The sequence below is a fragment of the Haliaeetus albicilla genome, chromosome 6 (assembly GCF_947461875.1).
Source record: "Haliaeetus albicilla chromosome 6, bHalAlb1.1, whole genome shotgun sequence".
NCBI lineage: Eukaryota > Metazoa > Chordata > Aves > Accipitriformes > Accipitridae > Haliaeetus > Haliaeetus albicilla.
The window spans coordinates 44,180,063-44,207,551 of NC_091488.1; the positions used below are offsets into that span (position 1 = coordinate 44,180,063).

Here is a 27,489-nt window from a genome sequence, read left to right on the forward strand (position 1 = left end):
GACCACCTCCTCCTCCTCCCCTCTACCCCGGTGAGGCGCGGCCGGGCCAGCCGAGGTGAGAACCCCAAGGTAACAACCAGGGGGCCGGCCCCGGCGGGGACCGGCTCCCGGCTCCCGCCCACAGCCCGTCCCGTCCCGTCCCGTCTCCGCCAACCCGCCGCCTCAGAGGGGCGGTGCGGCGGGGGAGCCGGGGCGGGGCGGCGTGTAGCGAAGGTTCTTTTATGCGGCGGGAAGCCCGGCGGGCTCTCGGAGCTGCGGGTGGCTGCGGCGACAGAGAGCAGCGATCCGGGGGGGGGGGGCGAGGCGAAGGAGAGGAGCCGCCGCCGCCGAGGAGGAGGAGGAGGAGGAAGAAGAAGAAGGGGAGCGGCGGCCGGGGCGCTGCTATTGTTCCGCACCTGCCGCCGGCCGGGACACGTGGCGCCGCTTGAGCCCCGTTCCTCGCCCCCCCGAGCCGCCTGACCCGCACGCCATCGCCCCGGCACCATGGGCAAAGGGGTGAGCGACGGCAACGCGGGCGGGGTTCGACCGGGGACGTGAGGCGTACGGTCGGGAGTGGGAAATTCAAGGAGCCGCACGATTTGACCGGTCACCCCCTTTTTTTTTTTTTTTTTTTTTTTCCCCTTCACGGCTTGAGGGCGGGCGGGGCTCCCGCTTTTGTCTGGGGAGGCCACGTCGTGTGTGAGGGCCGGTAACGGCCGTTAGAGGGCGGTGCCGGTGCCGCCTGCCCCCCCCCCCCCTCGTTCCGAACAACGTGCCTCCCGCCGCCGGTAGAGGAAGTTAACGGGAGCGGGGGGAGACTCCGGCCTCAGACATGGCCGCGGAGGGGGCCCTGTTGCCTGTGGAGGCTGGGCGGGGGGAACCCAAACCCCGCCGCCTTCTTCTTAACGTGTGTCGGTCGTCCGCCCCCCGTCCCCCCCCGAAAATGGGCCTCCCGCCCGCGGGGCGTGTGAGGCCCGCAGCCCCCGGGGCCGGTGTTATCTGATGCCCTTTTGGAGCTGAGCTGCGGAGCGTGGCTGCTCCCCTCGTCTCGTAGGAGTACTTTAGACTTCTTGAGACACGAGGGCCGGGGGGGGGGGGGGGAAGGGGAGTTGTGGGGATTATTAGGGTTTATTAGGGCTAATTTGCCTATGGGCGTGCTGGGAGATGGTGGCAAGGAGGGAGGCGGTTGCCCCTGACTTTGTCGTGCTTATCCTGTTAATTGGGGTGATAAAAGCACCACAGAAGGCCGTGCAGCGGTTTCTGCCCTGTACCAGCCTTGTTTCCACCTTGTAGCCCACAAGGAGGAGAAACCCTTAATTCAGACCGTATCTCCTAACTAAGGAAAAGTGGATGTGAAGGCGCTGGAAAACAGGCGTGAAGACTTTTTGAAGTGGGATGTTGTGATCAAACACCCGTGTGTGGAGCAGAAACACCTCTTAGGTTGCTCTGTTTTTATTTTATGTTGAAAAAGTGAAGACTAGTTGCTGGGTTTTATTGTTTGGATGTTTGTTTTTTTCCCTTCAAATACTTCCCTGTGTAGCTTGTATAGTTGGATGTGCGTAGACTTCTACTTACTTTTGTTTTAGACTCGCTCCTGGAAAATTCCCAAATCTCTCTGCTGCTCGAGGAGAGGGTAACCACGCAGGGCCGTGAGATGCTGAGGTGGTGGCGTGTCCCTGCCTACAGGTGTTCTGTGCTTCCCAAGCGCTGTTCAAACATGGACTTGACTTTGCATTGTCCTCATCCGTGCGGTACAATGGTGGCAATGTTGACATAACCGTGTGAATAGTAGGGGAGCTGCAAGAACATGGCTGAATGGACATTTACTTGGAAATGGGGGTTGAGGAGTGTGTGGGGTGGGTTTTCAGGATTTGGGTGTGTGTGTGTGTGTGTGTTTTTTCCTCAGTGAACTCCTTCTGATGCTTGGCAGCCCAGCGTGATGTATTTCAGTTTGGTGGGCAACAGGCAGCATGGACGGTAAGAGGTCACCTAAGAGATAAAACATTGAGAGGAGTTTTGGTGTTGTTGCGGTCCTCTGGATGCTTTAAATCATCAAAGAAGCCTTAGGGTTGTGTGCGCGTATAGATGACTGTAGTGCAAAAGGCTTCAGGGGCTTAGGCTGCCTTGGCTGGACTAATAGGAGGCACAAATGCTTTCTAATATAGAAAGAAGGCTGTTGGCTGTCTTGCTTCCATTTCAAATTTCGTAGGTTGCATGGATAATAGAGCAATTGGCCTGAAGCTGAAGCGCTGACACAAGGGATAATCCAACAGTGTATGGCTGCCTTAGGCTTTCTGGTAGCAAGTCACAAGATTTGTTCATTTAGCGTTGAGAATGCATGTGGGTAGTTGGGCACCAGAAAAATGAGGATGTGAGAGAGCAAGGTTGTGAAAAAGGCACTGTGTGGATGGAACGCTGAACAGCATGGGCCTGCCCCAAGTTAGGGTGCCCGAAAAGGAAACCTCTTTCCCATGGGAGCATGCAATGGAAGAGAAAGTAAGAGCGTAAGTGTGAGAGGACAAGTTCCTTGTCTTTGTGGCTGTGAGGAGAAGCCGAGTGGAGTGTCTGTTTTACTTTAAATGGTAACGGGACGAGGGGAGGGCCGTGAGCTGCAGGGGAATGTTGTTCAGCCCAAAAAGCAGATTATCCAAGGGGGTGTGCGTAGTGGAGGAAAGCAGCCGGGATTTCATTTCTGTTCAGAGCTGCCTGGAAACTGTCTGCGGACAGCAGCATGTTTCGCTGTGTCTCCCTTACTCCGTCTCCCTTGCTGTGTAGGCATAGCACACGATCGTTGGTGTGTGCTTTGAGTTGCTTCTGGAGGTCAGTGCTAATGCCTGAACCCCAGTTAAGGGTTTTTTTTCCTGTCAGAAACTAGGAAGGCTTACTGCGTAATGCACCGAGGAAAAATTACGCAAATCAAAGCGATTCTTATCTGGTGCAATTAAGAAATCTTAATATATTACTCTCCCCCTCCCCCATCTTTTTCATTCCTGCTTTTTATTACAATGGCTAGAGGATACTCCTTTTGCCAGAGAAAACCCTGGGCCCAGTCAACACATGTTTTTGCGAAAGCAGTGTAACAGCATGAAGGGTCTCTGGCAAGTGGTCTGTACCTGTGGGTTGCAATCCCACAACGCAGTGGGATCCTGACCTGCTGAAAACTGCAGAAGGTCATGCTTCACCCAGGCCTTTTCAAGGGGTAGCTCAAGTCACCAGCTCCTCTGGGGGAGAACTGTGTCCAGTCTACTGATCTTCATGTGTTTGACTGCTAGAGATGTCTGGGTTGGTGGTAGAGATGCGCTAACATTCCAGGCAAAGAAGTGTGGGAGATGACAGTCCGTAGTTGGCACAGCGCCGAAAAAACAGGAGGGGCTGCTCAGCTCTGCAGCAGTGGCATTTGGAAGGCCAGCTCTGCACTTGGGTCTTCAGGCAGCTCCACGAGAAGTAGAGATGTTTGTACTAATATCCAGAGAAGTCTTAAGGTGTGTGGGTGGTCCTGTTTTTACCCTGATGATGAAAACCCTTGCAAGGTTTAGATTCCTTGTTAAGGCAGGAGAGCTTGTCCTTTCATAATTCGGGAAGCAGCAGTCTGCTCACAACGAGCAATTAATAGCTGTTGAGTAAAAACTGCTTCATACTGTCCTAGATGCTGAGAGTCTGTTCAATTGATGCAGTTGATTAGACTTGTGGTTAAAGATAGGAGATTGAACACAGCTCTTGGGAAGGAGTAAGAAGGATCCAGAGAAGGCATTCACATCCCTTGCTAAGATTACATAGGGTCATGGAGTGGTGTTTCCACTCCAATAGGCATAGTCTCTATCATGACTCATCTGGTTAATATATTTACTGAAGACTGTCTCATGAGGCAGCAGGACAGTAACTTTTCTGTTTTCTCTGCACAGTTGATTATAATGACATAAGTACTAGAACAGACCAGGCCTCCAGAGACTGTGTAATTTATTTTGGCTGTTGCTTGACATTTCTTGTTGGATTAGGTGATGTTAGAATAGAGTACTTCTGAGTTTGTCTGCTGATTTGCACCCCTCCTGTTTCCTGGTCAATCATGGCTTGTGTTGAGAACATCAGCCATGAATGGCTTAATTAGTCCAGAGCGGAAAAGCATAAGCTGTATCTGAAAGACAACAGGATTTTCTGGGGGCTGTATAAAACTTCTTACACTGGTGTGTACAAATGTTGTGCTTAAGCCAATGGGGGGAAAAAAAAATCTTGCATGGAAAAAAAAAGCTGTGTTTTTATTTTTTTCTGTGGCAGTTTTGATGAGTCAGAGTTCCTAGGCTAAGTCAAGTAACAGGGGTGACATTTCTGATGAGACAGACCTTCCTTTGTGTTCAGGCCATGTGATTAGTTCTCCATAAGATGTGAATCTGGAGTACTGTAGGCTGCCTTCTCCTCCTATGGCAGGAAAAGGAGGGGAGAGCAGGGAAATCCTACAGCGTTGAGGGGTGGGATGAACCCCTTGTCCCTGGCAGCCCAGCCAGCACAAGTCTTTGTTGAACAGATCGGGTTCATCTTGCCAAAAGAGAGACAATGGCCCTGAAGGCACAGAACAGGGGCAGGACTTTGACTCTGATCTGTGTCAAGTTCAGATTTGAATGATGGAGCAGGAAGTTCAGACTCTGCATGAAATGATCCTATAGTAAGAGCTGAAACTGATTCTACTGACTTAGCTTTTCTGTAAGGGTGCGATGCGGTACTAAAGTAACAGAAGGGAAGGTATTGTGCTTTCTTTTTTTTTTTTTTAACTGAGGAACTCTGAGCTCCTCGGTAAGATGGACTTCATTAAGACCCAAATACTTGGGTGCTTAAAGAAAGGACTAACTATTGGCTTTTTGTCCTGACTGCAGCTGATCGCTGGGGTTTTTGTTCAGGTTTTTTTTAAGCAAATCATGCTTGAACAAGGGCGGTGAGCCTTTTCCGTGTTTGCCCACTTGTAGGTTGTCTCTGCGGCTGAAAGGGCTAAACACTCCTACGTTCCTGTGCTGTTCACCACTGCCCCCTACAAGCTGCGTAACTGTACTTCTCACAGAAGTTTCAAAGTACCAGGAGGTTTTTAGATCACCTGCAAGAGCTTGCCAACCTTTTCTGGGGGGAAGGGGTGAAGCTGAAGGTGAGGGACTGCTAGTCGAGGCACCAGCTCCTTCACCTTCATTAGAAATCATGTCTTGTCTCCAAGCAGTAATCAAGAAGCATGTGTTTTGTGCAGGAGTGTGTTTGGACTTGTCTGCTAGAGCTCTAGCAGAAATCAAAGTTGTTTCCTTTGGAGACTTAAAAAGAGAGATGCTTCATGGTGACTTTTTGTGAATTGCCCCATGGCAAATTCTTGTGATGCTGGAATGCGAGGACCGTGATGGCTTAAGTTCTGTGGCTTTTGCTTTTTTTTTTAAGAAGTGAAATGGGAATTTAGGTGCAAGGAAGAGAATGTTAGGAATGCTGAGAGTCTGTAGTTCTGTATCCTTTTCCTAGACGAGAGGAGGCAAACAACTTGCCTCTGTTCCACTTATTGAAAACTGTTTCCATGCACAGCTCTAGCTGCATTGCAAGGATATGGGGGATGCAGAGCTTGCCTTTACTGAACAGGGCAAGGGAGGGCTTCTGTGCACGTGAACTGTATGATCATGGCTGCAGTGGTGTGCACAGAGCTTTCTCGGAACAATAAAAATCCTTGTCTAGATGTGACTGATGGGTTCTTTTAGAAAAGTCATTACTTTTTTCCCTTTTTGTGTGTGTAGTTTCACTTTTGGTTTTGTTTTCTACTTCTCTTGGAGTAAATAATAAAAATTTCCTGTGCTTGCTGCTCAACAGGACAGTTCTTGGATCTTAACAATAGTTTCTGTGTCCAGATCGCTCTCTGGAATCCAGTCTGTGATTTGAGGTGCTCATGCAAAGATCAAGCAAGGCGATGCCTTTGAAACCTTTTCTTAATCTTGTTAACGGTTTGACTCTGGTGCCACTAACTGCTGTTTCATCTCAAAATACTTCTCAGGGATCTTATTGGGTGAAAACCTCATCACATAAAACTTGGCAGGGATGCAATAGAACCCATGCAGAAGGGAAGGGAGGAAAAAGCTGCTGTTGGAGGCTTGTAAGAGTCAGGAAATGTATGGAGTACTTAATGAAGGAACTGCACTGCGAGGCTGTACTGGTACCTGGGTTTGGTATCGCACAGGGCGTCTAAACTACTTGTGGTTCAGGATTATTTCTGCCTGTAACTCTTATGTACTCTTTTTTTTGTCTTTTAAGTGATGTTTATACGTGCTATGTCGTGACTTGTTCGTCTGTAGATGCTTGTTTACCCCATCGTGACAAGACCTAAATCTCTGCATGATTTCATGTAGAATTAACCATAATGACAGTGAATGAAAATCCATCTGAATAAAGAGGCTTTAAGCGAATCATCTGCTCTGTGAAGTGTAAGCAGGACTGAGCACAGATTGAATCTGCAAAAGTGTCCTGCTGCTTTGTATACCATTCTTGCTGGTCCAACTGCCATAAATTGAAAGCAGATTTCTGTTGCGTAACCAGCCAGCTAGAGTGCCAAACTGAGAATGAAAGTGTTGGAATTTACCCCCAGATTTGACCAGTCAGAGATACCACCTTTTATTTACCTTCAGTTGATAGGCTGCTCCTTGCCAGAGGATGTGGAGGGAGGAGAAGTTAATGCCTTGAAGGGAACATGCGTATGCACTCAGGAATTGGTTTCTTCTGCTCTTCATCACTGTTTCAGCTTGAGCTGGGGCTCGCACTTCAACGCTGACTGAGTAGCATGTAGCTTGCTTTCCTCATAGCTAGACTTGCACAATATCTGGCTGTGATCTGTGTATTGGGGATGCTGTTGAGCACACTTGTCTGCTCACTAGCTCTTTTTTTGTTTGTTTACTGAAGTGGCATAACTTTAATAAACTGTAATTGTTTTGTCTGCATGGCAGTCTCCTGTGCATAGTTCATGTCTACTACTGTAGAAGTTGACTGTAAGGTGTTTCTAACAGTACTGTGTCTTCGCTTGCAGGCTGGAAGAGACAAGTATGAGCCCACTGCTACATCAGAGCATGGCGCAAAGAAGAAAAAGGGGAAGAAGGAGAGGGACATGGATGAGCTTAAAAAGGAAGTCTCAATGGTAAGAGTGCAGGGCACAGAAAGAGGAGCTTTAAGAACGTTTACTACCCTCAAAACCCTGTGCCTCGTGTGACTAAGAGAAAAGAACTGGTGTGTTGACAGCATGGTGTGACTGAAGGCATTGATCTCCCTTCTTGTCCCCTCTGTCTCCAAGCCAGACATACTGCAAGTGTTTCAGCACCAAGATGACCACGCAGTAGGCCCCGAAAACATCACTTCTCAAAAGGCACTTGACACAGAACCCAAGTCTCTGCTTGCCTGCATTACCCATAGCACAGTGTAGCTGTGTTTCCTCACCCAGGCAAGCGCTGTCTGGATAGCAGCATTGCAGGCTTTATTGTCCTGTCATATGAGTGAGACTGCTGTTTTCATTCCAGCTGAGGAGTTGAGTCTGTGCAGCTCCATTTACTGCTGGCCTCTGTTCAGACTGACCTCAGTATTATTCCTTCTAATCATGTTTGAGTCTGTGGGAAGTGTCTCCCCTCCCCATCTGTGAATGTTGGATGGTGCTATACGTTTGTCTATGAGCATCATCTGGCTTAGAGCTGCTCTCCTTGAAGGTGATGCAGGTTTTATTTCTGTGCTGTGGATTTGAGTCTGGGCTTTCACATTTTTGTCCCCTCTGTTAGGGAGAAGGGATGCTAAAGCTTGCTTTAAGGTGAAATTTTGTGTTCAGTAGTGATGCTAACCGAAAGCATCTGCTCCCTCCAGTACAACCTTTTAAGTGAGGCACTGCTCTGCACCAATAGGATCCAATTGAAAAATATCCTGGCTGCAAAAAGGAACCTCGTTGGGGGAAGAAACACTGCTTAAGCTGGCAGCATTACTTAAAAATGTGTGAAATTACAGGGTTAATCTTCGGTACATTCCTACCTTCCTTCCCAACTCCTTTCCTTTCCCCTCCTCACCCCCCACCTCCAAAAAACCCCCACAAAACCACCCCACTGAGGCTTCACAGAATCTGGGGGCATAAAGACTGCACTGAGATACAGTCAGAGTTTGTTTAAAAAGCTGTCATGTCATATCCAAATAGACACAATGCTGAAGATGAGGCTGCTTTGAGTTGTGGAATGAGATTGAGATTTTCTTCACAGAGAAGGTGAGCTAGAGGCTTGCTATCTCACCAAACTGTTACAGATAGGAAACCTGGTGTGGGGGGTGGACTTGCTGAGCTTTTGCTGATCTCTTTCCTCCCCAACCATTTCTTGTCTTTCAGGATGACCACAAGCTGAGCCTTGATGAACTTCATCGTAAATATGGAACAGACTTGAGTCGGGTAGGTAGACTTTGTTTTCCCTCTTTCCTTGCCCTGATCTGAAAAGGATCAGTCTTGGCTCAGAGCACTTCACAAAGGGAGATCCGGGTGGTCTGGTTTTTTTCTTTGTCTTTTGTTTAATCTCCCCTCCTCCAGTTAAGTTTCCCAGACTTCGGGAAAACTGTTGAGCTCACAAATACTTCTTGTCGTCCTCCCACTGCACAGCCTGGCTGCAATACTTTAGTGACTTTGTTTCTAACAAAGTCACTGTTATCTGCCTCTGAATTGTTCCAAGGTCAAGTTGATTCTTGGATTTATTTTTTTTTCCCAAGGAGCTTGTAATAAAGGCAAATGTTTGTTATATTGCAGATGTAGTCTAGTGAGCTAGTACATGCCCAGAGATTTAATGATGGCGAGTAGCAGTTAAAATTTTACCCTTTTGTAGTAAGAAGTGTGCAAATGTCCTAGCTAACATCAAAGTCCAGTGCAGAAGCACTGCAGCAGTTTTGCACCTTTGCTCTTGTTTGTTTTGCTTGATGTTTTTTGCATGATCACATATAGCAACAAGTCTGCTTTTACTCTATAACAGCGCAGAGACTTGCACTTTCTGTGAGAGAACTTGGCTTCTGAAAGCTGAACTTCCTGGAAGGCCAATCCAAAGTGTCATCATCTTTATGGCCTCCAGCTTTCACTAGTTCTATAATTTGATAGGATGGATTGCACTGGGCTGTTCCTCAGAGCTCAAAGTCTGCTGCTGTAGCCTTCTTGTCCTGCCCCTCTTCAGTGTTTGTAGGTCCATGGCCTGCAGGCTCCTCAAGGAGCATCCAACATCCCATAGCTCCTCTTTTGGCATTCAGCTTTCACATCCTGCACTTGTGTTGCAGAGCCCTGGCAGCTGTGGAGATCTCATTACCTGTTAGCGTCTCCTTGTTGCTGTGGTAGAACATGAACAATTTCAGGGCTACCTTCCCCAGTCAGTCTTGCCACAATGCCGATAAAAGGAACCTCTCTTCTAGGGTTTGACTTCTGCACGTGCGGCTGAGATTTTGGCTCGTGATGGCCCAAATTCCCTCACGCCCCCACCCACCACTCCTGAATGGGTAAAGTTCTGTCGGCAGCTCTTTGGAGGATTCTCGCTCCTGTTGTGGATTGGTGCTATTCTATGTTTTCTGGCTTACGGCATACAAAGCGTGATGGAGGAGGAGCCCAACAATGATAATGTAAGTAAAAATGTCTGGTTTACTTCAAAGGCAGGTTGAGCAGCCTGTTTGGCTCAAAGCAGATTAACTTCTTCCTCTAAGCATTCAGTCCAGAAGCTGTTCCCATAAGCATGGGAAATTCAGTGTGTGAGCTTAACATGTCTTGGAGTGCTTCCACATAATGAAATGAACAGCTGACTTCCTTCGTGTTGTGTTAGCAACACTAGCTTGTGGACGGCCTTTGTGTACAAAATGTACAGAGACTGCAAGCACCTCCATGCTTTGTAATGGGGCACTTAAATACCAAGCAATTTATCTGGACAAACGGGAAGCCTTTCAGGCAGACTGTCCTCTGACTCACTTTCTCTGCTCCTTGTAGCTGTACCTGGGTGTTGTGTTGGCAGCTGTGGTTATCATAACTGGCTGTTTCTCTTATTACCAAGAAGCAAAAAGTTCCAAGATCATGGAGTCCTTCAAGAACATGGTGCCTCAGGTATGGAATACCTCATTTCCTTGAGATCTGCCAAGCTGTAGCTTGGGGTTATTAACTGTTTTAAACATCGACTTCAATTGCAAAAGGCCTGACTGTTAGTGTGGGTTACTAGCTCTTAATTTCGAGGGGTCTATGAGACTCCTTCCTCTATATACTCCAAGTAACTATGCCAGAGCAGTTCCTGGCACCCTGTAAGTTCCACCAGCTTATTAAAATTCAGAGGACACTTTCTCAATAGCCTGGGGAGTTCAGTAACTGGTGTGGTAAGTATTAAAACTCAGATTCCTTCATGGACAGTCTGTATTGTACCTAACTATCTTACTGTTACCTTGGCAACAAGGAACTTTAATATCAAGAAAACAAAAATAGCTATTTTTCTAAAATAACTTACATATTGGAGATAAATATCTTAGTACAAGTAGAAACCTCATAGAATCATAGCACAATTATTTTAAGGTACTCGGATCTTTTGAGCCCCTTAAGAGTTGCTTTTGATATAGGTTGTTTCTTTACTGTCTTTCAGCAAGCCCTTGTAGTCAGAAATGGTGAGAAGATCAGCATAAATGCTGAAGGTGTTGTAGTTGGAGATCTAGTGGAGGTGAAAGGAGGTGACAGAATTCCAGCCGACCTTCGGATCATATCTGCACATGGTTGCAAGGTACAGCAGTGACATGCTGTTTGAAAAACTTTATTACGAAGGATGATGACTTAGTCTGGTTTAGAAGAATGTCTTCTATGCTGTGAATGGGTGGTGGAGTGGAAGAGAAGGGCGGGGGGAGAACCTAGTGTTTTATCTGCTTTCATTGCTGAAGGCATCTCTGCCTGCTTGCATATGACAAAGTAATGTCTTCCATGTAGGTGGATAACTCATCACTTACCGGTGAATCGGAGCCTCAGACGAGGTCTCCAGACTTCTCCAATGAGAACCCGCTGGAGACCAGGAACATTGCTTTCTTTTCCACCAACTGTGTGGAAGGTATGTGACTCTCCGCGAAAGGATTGACAATGCTAGTGACTGAACTGTATAGGTAAACAATGCAAATGCTGTGTGAGTTCAGTGTGTTGGTAGCCTATTCCTACCGTGCAAGAGCAGGCTGGAAGTTCCCAGTAAAGGCTTTGCCCATTCCAACTGCAATACCATACAATGGGCAAAGAAGGCTCCACAGCGCTACTGTTTTTTTCTTTGTAGCCGCTCCTAGAGGAGTGGTGTGTCTTAAAGCATGACTGCCTTATTACAGCAGTGCTGAAGTGCAGATAACATAATGTGAATGCAAATGGTTAGGCAGAGCTATAAGAAATACTACAGCTGCTGCAGAAAGCAGGAACTTCAAACATCTCTGGCAGAACCTCCTGTTGCAGCAGTATGGTAGTAGGTACTCTGTGCTGAAGCCCAGAGCATCTTTTCCACACCCACAGGGTGTCGAGGTGTGACTGTTCAGTGATGGTGTAGAATTCTGCCTGACTCCTATCGTGTCCTCTCTGGACAGGTTCTTACCAGCAGACTGTCCCCTGCTCTTTCCCATCCCCCCAAAAAACCCAACCCAGCAAAACTGAAGGATATTCTTGATCTTTCTCAAGAGCCTCAGGGAAAGAAAATGAGCCCTTACAGAAGGGAAGAGAATGCTGTCTACTTCTTGAAGATGGCTTCCTCTCATTCCCTGCAATCGGCACTTGATTCCCTGGGATAGAAGGCAGAGGGCATACAGCTTGACCAGTCACATGAGAATCCTGTGCAGCACTTATCTCCATTTATTTCTCATGCTGCTAGAGTAAGAAAGGCTGCAGTGGGAGACTTTGGCCATTGGAATGCCTACCTGCATTATTTTGGGCAAAGCTCGCTAAACTCTAGGACAGGCTGAGCAAACTCAGTTTAGTGTGTTTTGGGAAGGGTTTTTGTTTTCTAAAACCTGTCTCTCTTCTAGGCACTGCCCGTGGCATTGTCATTAGCACTGGGGATCGCACTGTGATGGGCCGTATTGCCAGTCTGGCTTCTGGACTGGAAGGGGGAAAAACTCCAATTGCCATGGAGATCGAGCACTTTATCCACCTCATCACTGGAGTGGCTGTGTTCCTGGGTGTCTCCTTCTTCATCCTGTCACTCATCCTTGAGTACACGTGGCTGGAGGCTGTAATCTTCCTCATTGGGATCATTGTTGCCAACGTCCCCGAGGGGCTGCTTGCAACTGTCACGGTGAGTGAAGTTGGTAAAAAAGATTGAATGAGTTACGTATATGGTTCTTAAGGAAGCGGAGTGCTTCATGCTCAGTGCACATGCACAGGGGTAAACACTAAAGTAATGGAAGGAACTCTGTGGTGTGTGTGTAGGGCTAGGCTTTATAAATTTGGTGTATTCAGACTAGTTGCCTGTATCAGCGTCAAGTTCTGCAGCTGTTTTTCTAATGAAGATGAGTCCCTAAGCTAGACCTGCACAGAGGCTTGGCATCACAGAACTAAAGTGAGAAAGACTAGGAGTTCTGGACTTGTCTTGCCTTTTTCTGTGGCAAGAAGAGGCCTTCCTGTTACAACTCTTCGGGGCTTCTATACCCACAGGCACACCAGCCCCTCCAACCCTGAAGGGCTGGCAGAGCATCCAGCAAGCTTCACTCTAGTCCCAGCTTTTGATCTGGGACCTGGCAGAGGTTCTTGTAAGTTTGGTTTCCTGAAGAGATGGTGGGAGTATCTGGGTGTGCTTGGCTGTGTAGAGGGTGGTGGTGGACAGGGCTAGAGGCTTCCATACAGCCTTAGGAAGCAGAGCAGCAGCTGAGCTGGGGAATGAACAGTTGGGAGCTGGAAGCAGGTTAAGAGCCTCTGGTGAGAAAGGGTAGCTGGGGCTGCTCACTTCCTACACCAGTAAGTTGCAGCCCTATCACCAGAGCTATTTTGAGCCTTCTCATATGTGACCTGCCTTCACATATTTTGAGAGTTCTTATGATTAGGGAACTGCAACTTTGAACTAAAATGTTAGTCTGGGGCATGCTATTTCCTTCCTAATGCACTGAGAAGCAGGGGACTGAAGCCTTGTGAGTCCTTTTCTGGAGGCTTTGTGATGAGGAAAATGTATCATTTAAACCTGGCAGCTGGGCCTAAATGTTGCTATTTATTTTGCGTTGGCAGGGTGGGCATGGAGTTGGGGAATTGCTGCAGGGCACATAAGCTGGTTGTCATCCCATGCCCACAGTGTAGCATTGTATTAGTGCACGAGCACATCTAGCCTGTTGTCTTCTTCCTTGTCTCCAGGTATGTCTGACACTAACAGCCAAGCGTATGGCTCGTAAGAACTGCTTGGTGAAGAACCTGGAAGCTGTGGAAACCCTGGGATCCACATCCACCATCTGCTCTGACAAAACAGGCACTCTGACACAGAATCGCATGACGGTTGCACACATGTGGTTTGACAATCAGATTCATGAGGCTGATACTACCGAGAACCAGAGTGGTAAGACCATCTTTGCGCTTGAGGCATTTCATTAAAAAATGGCTTTTCCTGGGGCTTCTTGTATGCTTGTACTTCTAAGAACCCATGTTTCTAGCTCTCCAGTCCAAGTGAAGTTCATAGTGCAAGGACTTCTAACATATGACCTACAGTGAGCCTTAAAAGACTTGCAGTAACACATAAAAAGCTTTGCACTGTACCACAGGTTTTTTTAATCAGACTCCATATAGCTGCTTTTGCTCAGAATTACTCCATTGGAATTTGAGCCTCTTGAATGTTCAGCCCCTTATGTTTGTCCCGTATGTAGAAATATTTGCTGTTCTGTACTTCAGAGTACCTGATTATTTTTGCCGAAGTGTATCTGATGAAATTGCCCTATCTTAAGTCTGCTGAAAGTGTGGGCAGCAGAGGTGTTGACTCTGATAATAAATTGGGTCTAATCAACTGGACATAGATGGAAATTTCCCATGTTGAACTAGATGGCTGCGCTCGAACAGGGGTTTTCCCAGAACATCCTTGTTGTGTTTGCAGAGCGGTAGCAATGAATGAAGTGACTGTAAGACTTCAGCAGGAAGTTTCTTGTAGACACTGATAAGAATCTGAAATCTCAGTGTGCTGTGCAATTGAGAGAGGTACTTATCTCTCCAGAACTGTTTAGTACAACCAAATTCAGGAGTTTCCTAGCTGTCATCTACCTTGTGAAATGTTGTGCTTGCAACACATCATTAGCATAAACTTTTTCCAGTGGTGGTGCTGCACCCTGCCCCCAACCACTCCAAAACATTGTGCTTGCCTGAACCACTTAAAAAAAACTGCTTTACTGTTCTTGGTCTTTAACACTAGTGCAAAGTAACAAGCTATAAATAAAGTGGAAGGCACTCGGTTTTGGCCTGGCAACAGTTGGCTTGGCTGCAATAGAAATAAACCTAGAAGACTTCATGGAAAGTACACTAGCTTATCAGTTAACTGTCTGTTCAGTTCATCTCCCTAGGAGCCAACTTAAGAGCCAGCATGGGAGAAGCAGTATCTTTGTTTAAGCATTGTTCCTTTGGGAGCTATTTCATCCAGTTCCTGGGTGACAGATAAAGTGAGAAAACCTGGAGGTGGAACCCAGCATCCCTGACTCAAGCCTCTCTGAAAGAATGTTATCTGTCCAGAATTCCTTGGCTTTGTCAGCATGGCCTCTGCTGCTGCTGGATGCAGCCATTACTGGAATCTTGAAAGCAGAGGTGTTCTCTTGCACTGTTGGTATTTCACCCTCCGGTCTTAAAATAATCAGCTACTCCTCAAGTACCTGGGAAGGGAGGAGGATTGAAAGAGATGTAGTGTGCTGACAGGCTCTGTTTCCTGTTTCTAAGGTAAAGGTTTCTTGCTCTTAAGCCTGTGGGATTTTGGGCTTATTGACGTTCTTCCTTGGCTTTCAGGTGCTTCCTTTGACAAGAGCTCAGCTACTTGGAGTGCATTGTCCAGAGTTGCAGGTCTCTGCAACCGTGCTGTGTTTCAGGCCAACCAGGAAAATGTACCAATTCTTAAGGTGAGTTCCTAAAAGAAATGTTTGTCCTGTTCCCCACCACCACGTTCCTATAGAGGTAGTGAGACTACGTCCCGTGGGTCACAGGAACCTGCAAAGTAGAGGTATCTGCCATTCCTAATCTTTTCTGCAGTCTGGCACTCTTGTAGGAGATGTGCTGTGGGCAGAGGAGTTGGGACTGGGAAGACATTTCCCACAGCAGACTCCCTGCCATCCACTAGCATCTACAGTCTGTTTGGGAGGTCAGGTAATTCAGACAGGGCTAGGAAAGACCAGAAAGCTTTCCTAGGCATTTCCCAATCCAAGAATCGCTGTCTCTGGCATTTGTACACTTAAAAGCTACAAACACATGGTTCTGGGAGCTGGGAGAAGTAGACACCAGAGCTGGGGGAGCAGCAGTCATGGGAGACTGTTTGTCTTTAGCCAGTCTGTTCTCACTGGCAAGTCTTGACTTTTTAAGCTTTTGCTGGTTCAGTGCTGGTGCAAATGCTAGCATAACATCAATTCAGATTCCTGCTTCTGAACTGTGACCCAGCAAGGGCTGAAATTAACTGTAAAGTGCTTATAAGCTGTCAAACATCAGTCATGTTGCTTGGTAAACTTCCCAAGAGTGTTCTGATGCTGTGGTAACAGAAATGAGGGAAAAATTATTTTTCCCTAGCACTTCTCTGACTATAACTTCATGTCATGTTTTTTAGACCTAAGATAAAGAGCTGGAGTTATTTCCATCCAAGGAAGACTTGGGAGGGGGGAGTCTTAAAAGTCTTTAGATACCAAAAAGCAGTATAAAAACAAGGGGGAAAAAAAAACCAACCAACCAAACAAAAAACTTCTCATGGACAAAGAGACCAGAAGGGCAAGAAATATTTGGTTTAAATTGCAGCAAAGGAAACTCAAGCAGGACATTGAGAACACACAGATCTCCAGGGCTGAGAACCCCCATCTACAATCTCTACCAGTGCTAACTTTATGGGGCAGGAGGCATGGATAGATTAAATCTTACCTGCCAGAGGCTTGATAAGCTGATCTTACATTGGGGTGGGAGAGCCCATACAAGTCTTTTTGTGTGCATGTCATCAGTCTTGATCTCACATTTGCTATTCTTCATGGGAAGCAACTTACAGCAGTTCTTAAAGTTTACCCTCCAGCCTCTCTTTCTCTGACTGCACCTGCCTACCTTACTTTCTCTGCCCTTTAAATGGGCTTCTTGACTTTTGCACCAGAAGACTGCTGCTCTCTCTAGCTGGGAGGCCTGGCATTCTGAAATGCAGTATTTGTCAGTACTAGATAATAGAATTAATTATTCTTTGCTCTTGTATCGTGTTATGTAGAAGCTGGGACTGGGCAGAGATGAATACACTTTTTTTTTTTTGAAATATCAGATCTTCTGTGGTGAATCTGCTGGAATGTACGCTTTGATAGTTGTTTTCTTTCCTCAGAGAGCAGTGGCAGGAGATGCCTCTGAGTCTGCACTTCTGAAATGCATTGAATTGTGCTGTGGTTCTGTCAAGGAGATGAGAGAAAGGTATCCCAAAGTGGTGGAAATACCATTTAACTCTACCAACAAGTACCAGGTAAGCATGTGTCCTCTTGAGGGAGAGCTGCTGTGTGAAGCACTTAACATAAATTTGCACGCAGTGTGCCTCAAAACTTGTTTTGGTGCCAAAATCTTGTCTAGCCATTACTTGCTTGTAGACTGCTCAAGACTATAAATTTAAGTTAACGGCCCATACTTAGTTACACTGTGTAAGAGCTTCTGGAGCTGCCTTGACACTAAGGTGTCAGCTGCTGAGGAAAGACCAGACATGCTTCCTACCTGTGCAGCTGTAGTGCATGGAGAATGGAAGAACTCAAATCTGGGAATAGGAATGAATTCCTGGGAAATGACCTTAACAGGTGGAACTTGGATATAAAAAAGGCCATTGCAGCCTCTGTGGTTATATGTCAATGTTAAAAAAATGCATAGTAATTCCTTAGTTTGTGAACCTTTTTAAAGTTGTGGGTCAATGAAAACTAGAGCAGAATATCAGAAACTGTCCTGAGCTAGTGACAAAACACTGAGTGATGGTGATTACTTGTGACCTTTGTGGTACTTGTCAATAAAACAGTTTCATTTCTTCCACCCTAGCTGTCTATCCACAAAAATGCAAATCCATCAGAATCCCGTTACTTGCTGGTGATGAAGGGAGCTCCAGAGAGGATCTTGGATCGCTGCAGCACCATTCTTATTCACGGCAAAGAGCAATCACTGGATGAAGAAATGAAAGATGCTTTTCAGAATGCCTACCTTGAGTTGGGAGGCCTTGGGGAGAGAGTGTTAGGTAAGGAAAAGCAGCCTTAATAAATGGGGAAAGATTTGTCCCTCATGCTCCTGTGTGGAGTCCCCACAGATTAAGTGGAGGGTTGTAGTCTGTTCCTGCAGTGTAACCATAGTGTTGAGTCAAGGTCACTTCAGCAATTCACATAGGAACAGTCCTGTCTTTAGCCTTTAATCTAAAAGGCAGCCTGCAGGGTCTCGTCTTGCCCAGCAGCTGGGTCGCCTAGATCAAAATGAAGCAAAGCATTTGGTACCTTCAGTCTCCATGGGGCCACATGGTATTAGATTTGCTCCACTGCATGTGAACCAAGCTGTGTCTGGGCACCTAGCAACAGCTATTAGTTATCAGAATATGAGTGTGACTCTTGCCTCAATAGCCCTGGCTAAACCTTTGATGCTGCCCTGTTATTCTTGCATAGCTGTTTGGAGAAGCAATAAGAGTTTGCTCTCTCTGCCTCCTGATACGTAGGAACAGAGTAAACATGGGTTTGATGTGTTACAGGATTCTGTCACTTGGCTCTGCCTGATGACCAGTTCCCTGAAGGCTTCCAGTTTGATACAGACGACGTGAACTTTCCTGTAGACAAACTCTGCTTTGTAGGACTGATGTCTATGATTGACCCTCCTCGTGCTGCTGTGCCAGATGCTGTTGGCAAATGCAGAAGCGCTGGGATCAAGGTAGTTTATTCCAGGGTTGAAAATCACCTTGCTCTATACCTGTAGATACAAAGGGCTTCTGTTACTCTCTGTGTTGCTGTAATGTGAATGAAGAGAAGTATTGATCAGGTTTTAACTAGTACTACTTCAGGCTTCATTTCTGAGTTACAAATGATTGTATGTTAATGGACTGAAAAATGAGTTAGACTCCAGACTGCTAGGGCACTGGCAGGTGCTGATGGCATGGTGTCCCCAAGCATGTGATTTGGCTCAGATGTGTTCTGCCTGTCCCACAGTACTGACAGAGACGAGAGAGCAAAGCACAGGCTGGAAACGGAACTAGATCTATTGACTCAGTATTAACAATTTTCTTTGTCTTCTATCCACCTTAATCCCTTGCATACTGGTAACAGGTTACTGCCTGTACCTCAGGCGTGCCTTGTGCCAGGGCTTGCTAGTAGAACAAAAGCCACGTGGCCTTTTCAGTCTCAAGGGAACCTGCCTTTTGGGCAGTGTTGCTCTGCAGTACCGGCAAGGCTTTCACGGCAGTCTGTTTGCATTTCAGGTTATCATGGTTACTGGAGACCATCCGATCACAGCCAAAGCCATTGCCAAGGGTGTCGGCATCATCTCTGAGGGCAATGAAACAGTAGAAGATATTGCTGCTCGACTCAACATTCCTGTCAGCCAGGTCAACCCTAGGTACTGACTGGTGGGGAAGGCCAGAGCTGTTCAAAGAATTAAGCATTTACCTCTCTCCTTGCCTTGGATAATCCCTCAGCATCTCTCCCTAGATATGAAAAGCTTGGCATCTGTTTAGCTCAGCATGTTGTGGCTCCTCAGTGTGTATCATGAGTTATGTGAAGAATGCAAAAGGCTGTCTTGAATGTGCATGTCTCTTGTGCATGGGAATTAGTTAGGAGTAAGCTCAATACAGGAAATTCGGGCAGTTTCTTCTGTCCTTTCTCTGCCCTGTAGCTGCCTGTCCTGGTCTGTCCCCACGCTGGGGGAAAGAAACAGCCAGCTGGGTGGAGTCTTTCGGGGGGCTGACTTTTTCCCCTTGAGCTAAGCATTTGCCCTGCCTGGTTCATGTCGCTGCACAAGCACCATGTACTGGCCCAACGTAGCAGGCAGGAAAAAAGTATCTAAAATGGCATAGGGGAGGGAAGTGGCTGTTTGGGGACTGTTTTGAGCAATGCTGCTGCAGAGCCTGAAACCACATGCTCCTGTGATTCCAGATCTTTAAACAGAGGCTAGGTCTAGTTTTGCCCCAAACATATACTTAATCAAGCTTATTAAGTAAGATAACTTACAGGTTCATGGGAAAACTCTGGTAAAAAGAAAATGCCTAGTTTGTTAGTCACAATCCAGACTGAATGGGCTACCGCAAGTAAACTCTGTTTAACTGGTTTATACTGTTTAGAGAGTAGAACTGAAATGCCACTTATAAACTTGATCATTCAGAGCCCAGTTCTGTCCCTCCTGCTCTCAAACTCTCTTCTGGGTGTGACTGTAGGTGGGCAAAGGGAGCAGGATTTGGACTGGGTGGAAGAATTGGCACTAGTCAGTAGCTACAAGCAGAATAAATGTGACAATGGAATTCCTTCCTCTTAGGGGTTAATGTTTGCCTTCATAGCTTAGTGCAGAACTGAGGCATCCTCAGAAAATGTGCTTTGGCATAAGCGGGCTGTTTGCAGAATGGCTGGGCTGTCTGCATTGCTTAGCTTGACCCAGCCTGTGTTTGGGCTGGAGGGTAGCCATGTAGCTTATGAACTGTGAATAGAGACACCCTGTGGAATGAAATTGCTTGGGGAAGACAAGTATTGTGACTGAATTCTTTTTTTTTTTCTTTTTTTTTTTTTTTTTTTTTGAGGGTAACTTCACAACCTAGCAATGCAGGCTGGGGATCACTGGGCTGTGTGACTGAGCAGGTCAGCAGCTGGCTGTAAGGGTGGGGAAGGAATTTCCCTGTCTAAACTGGGTGATAGCACGAGCTGTGTGGATAGTCTTCTAGACCTATAAGGGATGGTATGCTGGCTTAGAGAGGTGGTAGTTTGCTGTAGCATGCAGGGTACCAAACCAGTCTAAATATAACATTGCATGCTTTTGTTGCTGAAGAGTGTAAAATAGTCTGAACTGGCATTGCGTGAGCTCTCTCTGTGAAGAGCCATGTGTAGATCATCAGTCTATTGCAAAAAGGATTGCCTGCAGAAGCCCACAGCATCTCTTGTGATGTTGGAAGCTAACTGCCTGAGCCAGGGGCTCCTTTCTTGCAGAGAGTCCAAGAGCTGTGGAAACAACTAGTCTTTGCCTTGATGCATTTTAAAAAGCCGTAGAAAGAATTAGTCTGCTCATGGGGTTTTTTGCTGTTGCTTGGCACTGTTGTCTTGTCTGTGTTCCCCATCTACCTTTTAAACTTGGAGCATCAAACTTCTGTGCAGAGGCTGCCTGGGTTAGTATTCAGTTACAGCAGGCATTGGTCTTTCCCTAGAGCACTGAAGAGCCATAGTTTTATGGGGCAAATACAACTAAGGAGAAACTTAGTTTAACTTGTGAAGTAAAACATTATATTGTTTCTTGATTGCAGGGATGCCAAAGCTTGTGTTGTTCATGGCTCAGATTTGAAGGACATGACTAGTGAGCAACTGGATGACATCCTGATTCATCATACAGAAATTGTCTTTGCCAGAACATCTCCTCAGCAGAAGCTTATAATTGTGGAAGGCTGTCAGCGACAGGTAAAGAGAAGGGGGTCCAAGGATTTCATATCAGAGAAATCCCCAGACATGTAGATATATAAACTACTAACCAGTGCTGCCTTCTGAAGTGGCAGGGCTTATTCTTCTCAGTGCCTTCAGGTAAAGGGCCAGACTAGATCTCAATCTGTCAGCAGTCTTCAGCTGCTGATGTCTGGCTGCTGTACAATACATAAATAAAAGGGTCTTGCAGGAAAACACCTGCAGTTTGTACTGAGGCTTTCTTCTGATCCTAGGATGCTTAACACACTTAGTTCCTAAATGCTCTGGAGTTGCTTGGCAGAGGAGGATTCAACAAGTTTAGATGTTGTCCAACATCTCCTTTGGAGAGAGCAGCATGGTTCTCTGATAAGCCTGATCAGAATGGGGAAAGGGGTGAGGCGAAACAAGGAGAAACTGACGTCTCTTTACAGCAAAGTGAAATAGGGATTTTTATGCTTCAAGTCCTGAAAGATAGAAGAAAGCTTTTTCTGCCCAAAACATCTTACATGATGATTTCAGTCTTTATATCCCTCTCTTTGACTAGGGTGCCATTGTAGCAGTCACAGGTGATGGTGTGAATGATTCCCCAGCCCTGAAAAAGGCTGACATTGGTGTTGCTATGGGTATTGCTGGCTCAGACGTCTCCAAGCAGGCAGCTGACATGATTCTGCTGGATGACAACTTTGCTTCCATTGTCACTGGGGTTGAAGAAGGTGAGTTTATCACTTGTGTGCAGTGGTGGCAAAGTGACATGCTTCAGCAATGTTATTTACTCATTCCCTCTGAAATAAAGGTGTCTGGAGGGCTCTCCTTTATTTGAGCTTGTCTCCATGACAGGTGTTTCCAAGGAGGACAGCACTTCCCTCCTCCATTCAAAGTCTTCTCCCTTTCCATGGGACCAGCATGACCCTTTGGGATGGGTAACAGTAGAAAGCAGCTGAGTAACAAAAGCTACTTTGTCCTTTTACCTGACACCAACCCTACAGTCATCTTTGCCAGCTGAGTCTGACACATTTTCCTCCCTGATGGAGCAGTAGCTCTCAAACAGGAGCAGAACAGAGGATATCTCCAGGGGCTCTTGATGATCTTCAGAAACCAGGGCTTAGTATCTTACTGCTGTATGCAGTGAAGCCTGATTGCTCTGACCAAGAATGTTACTCTGTGTAGGTGATGCTGTGGTGGAGCACACAGTCTCACACTTACATGCGAGAGACCTCTTCAGTTTGCTGCACTAGAATTTTGCCTTTCAGTGTTACCACTGAAGCTGCCTGTGAGCTACTTGGCTGCCTTCTGCTGATAAGTGAGAGTTATGTTGTTCTCTCTTCCTTGCCCTAGGGCGTCTGATCTTTGATAACCTGAAGAAGTCTATTGCTTACACCTTGACCAGTAACATTCCTGAAATCACGCCGTTCCTGATCTTCATCATTGCGAACATACCCCTTCCACTGGGAACAGTCACCATCCTCTGCATTGACTTGGGCACTGACATGGTGAATGTCTTTTTTTTGTCTCAAGAAGAAATGTGGGTGTTCTTAGGAAAGGAAGGAAAATGCTTAAATACAGTTTTCTCTAGTGTTCTGATTTAAAACAAGTGACCATTTGATCTTCCCTTAATCCACACTCCCTGTCTCATGGCTCTGAGTCTGGGGATCCTTCAGTACCATGTAAGGACAAACTGGGGATGGGGAAGGTGGTAAGATCCTTCCTTGAAAACTACAGCTAGGGCTTTCGGGCAGTGCTGTTTCTCAGGCTGAAAACATGGGGCAGGGAAGGCTATATACGGTGGAAAATTGAAACAGTTCTAACAGTGGTTTACCACTTGCAAAGGTCCCTGCTATCTCCCTGGCATATGAGCAAGCAGAGAGTGACATCATGAAGAGGCAGCCCAGAAATCCCAAAACAGACAAGCTGGTGAATGAACGGCTGATCAGCATGGCCTATGGGCAGATTGGTAAGCTGGTCTGTTTTCTCTGGCACTGATTTGAACTTGGTGGTAGCGGGGGTTATACACCATCCTGAGTCAGTGCCTTTTCTGCTTATTTTGGTAGGGTTGAGGTTTGGGATGTGTAAACCAGAACCTCAGGCTGTTAAGAGCTTGCCGTGATTCTGCCCCCATGGCACATAGCGGTGGCTTGTGCAGCTTGATCCATTGAATCGCTTTCACAGTAATTTTGTTTAATTGCATAGTGCTGTAAAGGAACTGGCTGACAACCAGCTCTCCTCTGGTTCAGACTCGTTCAGCAAGAACATAGATCCCATTGTTAGTTTAATTAGAAGTAAAGGATTCTCTCCAGCGTATCCCTAAACACACAGTATTAGGAGCCTTGATTAAAGGCAGCTAGAGAGATGTGCCCAGTTCACAGGACGGGAGCTCATGCTTAATTGCAGCAGACCTTGGGAACCTTCTTGACTGTATTTTGCAAGGGTTGGGGGGGTGGGCAAGGCTTAATGAGAATACAAAGGGAGTTTTATCTTGTGTCCTTGAGTACCATGCCATCACAGCACAGGGCAGAACAGAAGTAACTCTGTACAAAGTTGGGAGCAGAAGCCGCTCAGCAAAAGGGTTGCAGCTGAACTTCATGTTAGTGTGAACTATTTCTATAGCTGTTGTTTGGCAGACTGAGCACCACAAGGAGTAATTTTTTAGGTGGTTGGGGTCTCCTGCAAACTGCTTTCTGTTACAATCGCACCACACAGTAGCTTCATCAGTTTTATCATCCTTTCTTGTCTGTTTAGGTATGATCCAGGCCCTTGGAGGTTTCTTTACCTATTTTGTAATCATGGCAGAGAATGGGTTCTGGCCTTCTGGCTTGCTAGGGATTAGAGTTCAGTGGGATGACCGATGGATTAATGATGTGGAAGACAGCTATGGGCAGCAATGGGTAAGTTTTGAGGCACAGCTTAGAGGCTGCCAGCCAGAATACTAATGCCTGCTGAACTTGGTTGTGAGCACCAGAGAGCAAAGGCAGCATGTCTGAACGAGTGCTCTCTGCTTTGTCTGCTTCCTAGACCTACGAACAGAGGAAAATAGTGGAGTTCACTTGCCATACAGCCTTCTTTGTCAGCATTGTGGTTGTGCAGTGGGCGGACTTGATCATTTGTAAGACCCGAAGAAACTCCGTCTTCCAGCAGGGGATGAAGTAAGTGAGGCTGCCCATGGAGGATTTAGAATGGGACCCTGTGTATTCTCCAGCACACGGCATTCTAGTTCTTCATCCCAGCAGTGTCAGGGCATCTTGGCATAAGTCTTGAACAGTCTGGTGCCTTGGCAATGAATAAGGGGATTGGGTGCTCTCTTGTAGTACCTGCTACAGTTGTCAGGCTGAGACAGTGAAATGCTGACTTCTGCTGGCATTGTCTGTGGGAGGTAGCCCACCTCAAAGGATAGTGACGTACTCCAGCACACAGCCTTGTGCGGCAGCAGAGCAGCTCGTCTATCAAGAGACCTGGTGGCATGAACCCCAGCCTCCTTCTGAATTTGTGATGAAAGCAATTGCTGGTTGACTTAGTTGTGAACTGGAATATCTCTGTCTAGAGACATAAGAGACCCTTGTGACAACCGTGCCATCATCTTGGATGGCCTGATAGTCCCCACCTGATGGACTTCTGGTCTAGCCCAGAATGTCTGTTTCCATTCACTACCATGTGGCCACTAGGTGTTTTTTTAGGATTTCATCTGTGAAAGTCCCTGACTGCTTTCCTGTTTCTACTAGGAACAAGATCTTAATATTTGGTCTCTTTGAGGAGACTGCTCTGGCTGCCTTCCTCTCCTACTGCCCTGGGATGGATGTTGCTCTAAGGATGTACCCTCTCAAGTAAGTTGCATCATGCTTTTTGTGCAGCAGGCTGTGTACCACAGAACAATCGTGCTTGGGTGGTGAGATGGATAAAAAGTAGTTGTGAGCTTGTGGATCATGAAACCTAGTCTTAACCCAGAAGAGCTCAGCCTAGAGGGTGTGAGTGATCCTTTGCTGTAGTGTGGCACGCCAGGGCTTTGCTTTTCTTTACTGCTTATGGAAAGTTTATGGGGAGCCTGCAGTTTGGTGCCCCACTAAAAATTAGCAACACAACTTCGGTTGTACCAGTGCACTGTAGTACAGCTGCTCTTGTACTTACTTGCATGGGGTATTTTTATGGGTAGGGGTATGTACCTCCAAAGAAAGCCAGAAAGCCTCCATAGGCCAAGGGACTGTTCTTTACTAAAGAACTGGTGTTGACATCTTGTACCTTTTTCTACCTTCCACAGAAATAGCACAAGTAGTAGAGTCTTTTGAAAGATGCTACATAGGTGCAGATGACCAGTTGGTGCACAGTAACTTTCCTAACAGTTGGGAGGGTGCCAACATCTTAAGCATTATTGCTCAACGGCATGCAACGTTTCATGGCAGGGTTTAGTCTCAAACTTCGAACAGTCCTCTGGCTTAAGTGCCATGAAATTTTCATGGCAAAAAAAATCCTGGTACATCTTGACGTTCCCTTCAGAAGTGTTGTCTGGAGTTTGGTGCTGAAGTGTGAGCATTTCCTGACAAGAAAGCTGGCCTCTGCCCAGTGCCTGCAGCAGCTAGATGTTAGCATGTGTAAATTGTAAGGGAAACCAATACGGTTTAAGCGAGCAAGGCTGTGGGCACAAAGGTTATGTGTACTTAGAGGAAATATTCCTAGATTAATAGGTGGGGAGGTGCTGGTACAGAGATGAACAAAGGTGCTGTGACGCACCTTGTGTTGGAATTAATATCCAAAAGTGGATTAACCTATTGCAGCAGAAAACTTGGTGGTAATTCTTGGCTTGGAGGATTCTCGGCTGACCCACAGCCTTGTGGGAGCTGGTACGCTGGCAAGCTGGGACATGCCAGCCTTCCTGCACTCTTCTGTGCCATCAAGTCAGAGCTCTTGCTAGGCAAAGAGCATTTCCACTGCCTGTGTTCTCACTGTCTCCTCTCCCAAACAGGCCAACCTGGTGGTTCTGCGCTTTCCCATACTCCCTCCTCATATTCCTGTATGATGAAGTCAGAAAGCTCATTATCAGACGCAACCCTGGTGGTAAGAATATGCTGCTAATCTGTGTGTTTCCTTCCCCACCTCTTCATGCTGCCAAGTTCTGTAGAAGCTCTGATAATGCTCAGGGACCCCCAGTGCTGAGCCCTACGCAGGGGTGTATTTTGCTGTGTTTTCCCTTCCTCAGCATTAAATAGTGCAGTTAGTTCAAATTAAGGACTTTGTCCCTCTCCCTGCATTACCCTGCAGTATATGAAAGTAGCAGTGCACTGAAGTAGATGGAAAAGACTGATTAAAGCTCTGGTAGTTCTAGAAAGCTGGAATGGGGCCTGAAAGCTGCAGCACATCAACAGTTTGGCAAGATGTTTCCATCGTGGCAGGTCACTTACTAGCTCAGGTGCTACAGTGCAAGTTTCCAGAGCTTATAAAAGGAGCTCTTGTGAAGCTCATAACCTGGTCTGCCTTAAGGCTAACTCTGCTTTCTCCCTCCTTTTCCTTTAGGTTGGGTGGAAAAAGAGACCTACTACTAAAAAGCACCTGTAAAACATTCCACGCACAGCCCATGCCACCTCTCCACCATCTCCCCTGTGTGTGTACTTCATCTTTGCAAGTGCAGAACTTCCTGGACAGGAGCGAGCTGAAACAAAAGGAAACATGAAGAAACATGGACTGGAGGAGAAAGCAAGGGGGAGGTTGGGGTGGGGGGAGTGTCCGACCATCAGTCCATGGGGATGAGAGTTTGAGTAGTTTTATGTGCCTTTTTGTTTTTGTAAAAGGAAACTGAAGATTTTATATGTGGATTTTTACAAATAAAGATGGATTATAAGAGGATGCCCCCACATGGTCTTAGGTGGATGTTTTTCTCAAGGCAGAATGGTTCAGAGCAGCCTCCCCTCCCTGCTTAGGGTGTGGTGGTGACAGCATGGGTTAGCTCTTGGCTTCCCATTTTTGTAGCAGGGAAGCAGAGCTGCTTGACCCAGAGACAACAGCATATGCGGTTTTTAAAAGCCCTGATGTATCCCACTCTCTAGTTCAGTGCCTAATGTGACAAACTGCTTGCAAGCACTTGCATTTCAAAGCCTAAAGCTCAGGAGGCTTGCTGGCATCTAACTATGCATTGTGGCTACTTTCTGCAAACGTAGCTGGTGGCTGGATGTCTGCTCTGGCCTGCTTTAAGAGGCTGTGACTTGCTTGCCGGGTTCAGAATGAGAACAGGCTTCCACTGAATGGCACTTGGATCCAAGCAGCCTTGTTATCAAAATTCTGACTGATTTTCCTGCTTGCTTTGCCAAGCAAGGGATAGTGTTTCCTAGTGTCCTCTGTGCATGCACATGCTTGTTCCAGCATGGCACTTGTCCCCGTCCTGGTAGTGGCTCGTTCCTGCAGTGGAGTGAGGGCAGAGGCTGATCATGGGTACAGGATCTTAAATATTCTACTTCTGAGGAAGGCATTGCTGTTGTCTGGGTGTCAAGTTGGCTCTGTGGGCTGAAGTGGGTTATGCTGCCTCCCTCTGAATATCTAGCAGTTTTCCATCTGTTTTGATTTACTGTTTAATGCTTGTATGGTTCACTTCTGCGAACTCGGTGGGAGAGCTGGCTTTTTGCATGTGGACGGTCACCACGAAGTCCTAACTTCGTGCTTCTGGTGCTGTTGTGCTAAAGCCAGCTGGAGATGCTTTGGGCCCTTGGTCCTATTCCTGAACTGCTGGTCTGTATCTACCTCTGCAAAGGATTGCTTTAAAACCACAGCACTGAAACA

The 27,489-nt window shown here is 46.6% G+C and overlaps 1 protein-coding gene across 1 annotated transcript; it reads left to right on the forward strand.

The window, feature by feature from the left end:
• Positions 1–263: 263 nt before the first annotated feature.
• ATP1A1 (ATPase Na+/K+ transporting subunit alpha 1) lies at positions 264–26,570 on the forward strand. Its single transcript, XM_069785842.1, has 23 exons — positions 264–495; positions 7,007–7,114; positions 8,330–8,389; positions 9,385–9,588; positions 9,947–10,060; positions 10,584–10,718; positions 10,919–11,036; positions 11,983–12,251; positions 13,298–13,496; positions 14,918–15,027; positions 16,464–16,598; positions 17,153–17,345; positions 17,844–18,019; positions 18,564–18,700; positions 20,586–20,736; positions 21,281–21,449; positions 22,072–22,226; positions 22,564–22,687; positions 23,473–23,618; positions 23,746–23,876; positions 24,450–24,551; positions 25,685–25,776; positions 26,233–26,570. Exons 1-23 carry the CDS (start codon positions 484–486, stop codon positions 26,259–26,261), a joined length of 3,069 nt encoding a protein of 1,022 aa, XP_069641943.1. The 5' UTR covers positions 264–483; the 3' UTR covers positions 26,262–26,570.
• Positions 26,571–27,489: the final 919 nt, after the last annotated feature.

What these genes read in the sequence shown, in the direction of transcription:
- ATP1A1 (XM_069785842.1), top strand. An exon ending in TACTACCGAGAACCAGAGTG is followed by an intron (nt 13,497 to 14,917) that starts GTAAGACCATCT and finishes CTTGGCTTTCAG; the next exon opens with GTGCTTCCTTTGACAAGAGC. An exon ending in TATCAGACGCAACCCTGGTG is followed by an intron (nt 25,777 to 26,232) that starts GTAAGAATATGC and finishes CTTTTCCTTTAG; the next exon opens with GTTGGGTGGAAAAAGAGACC.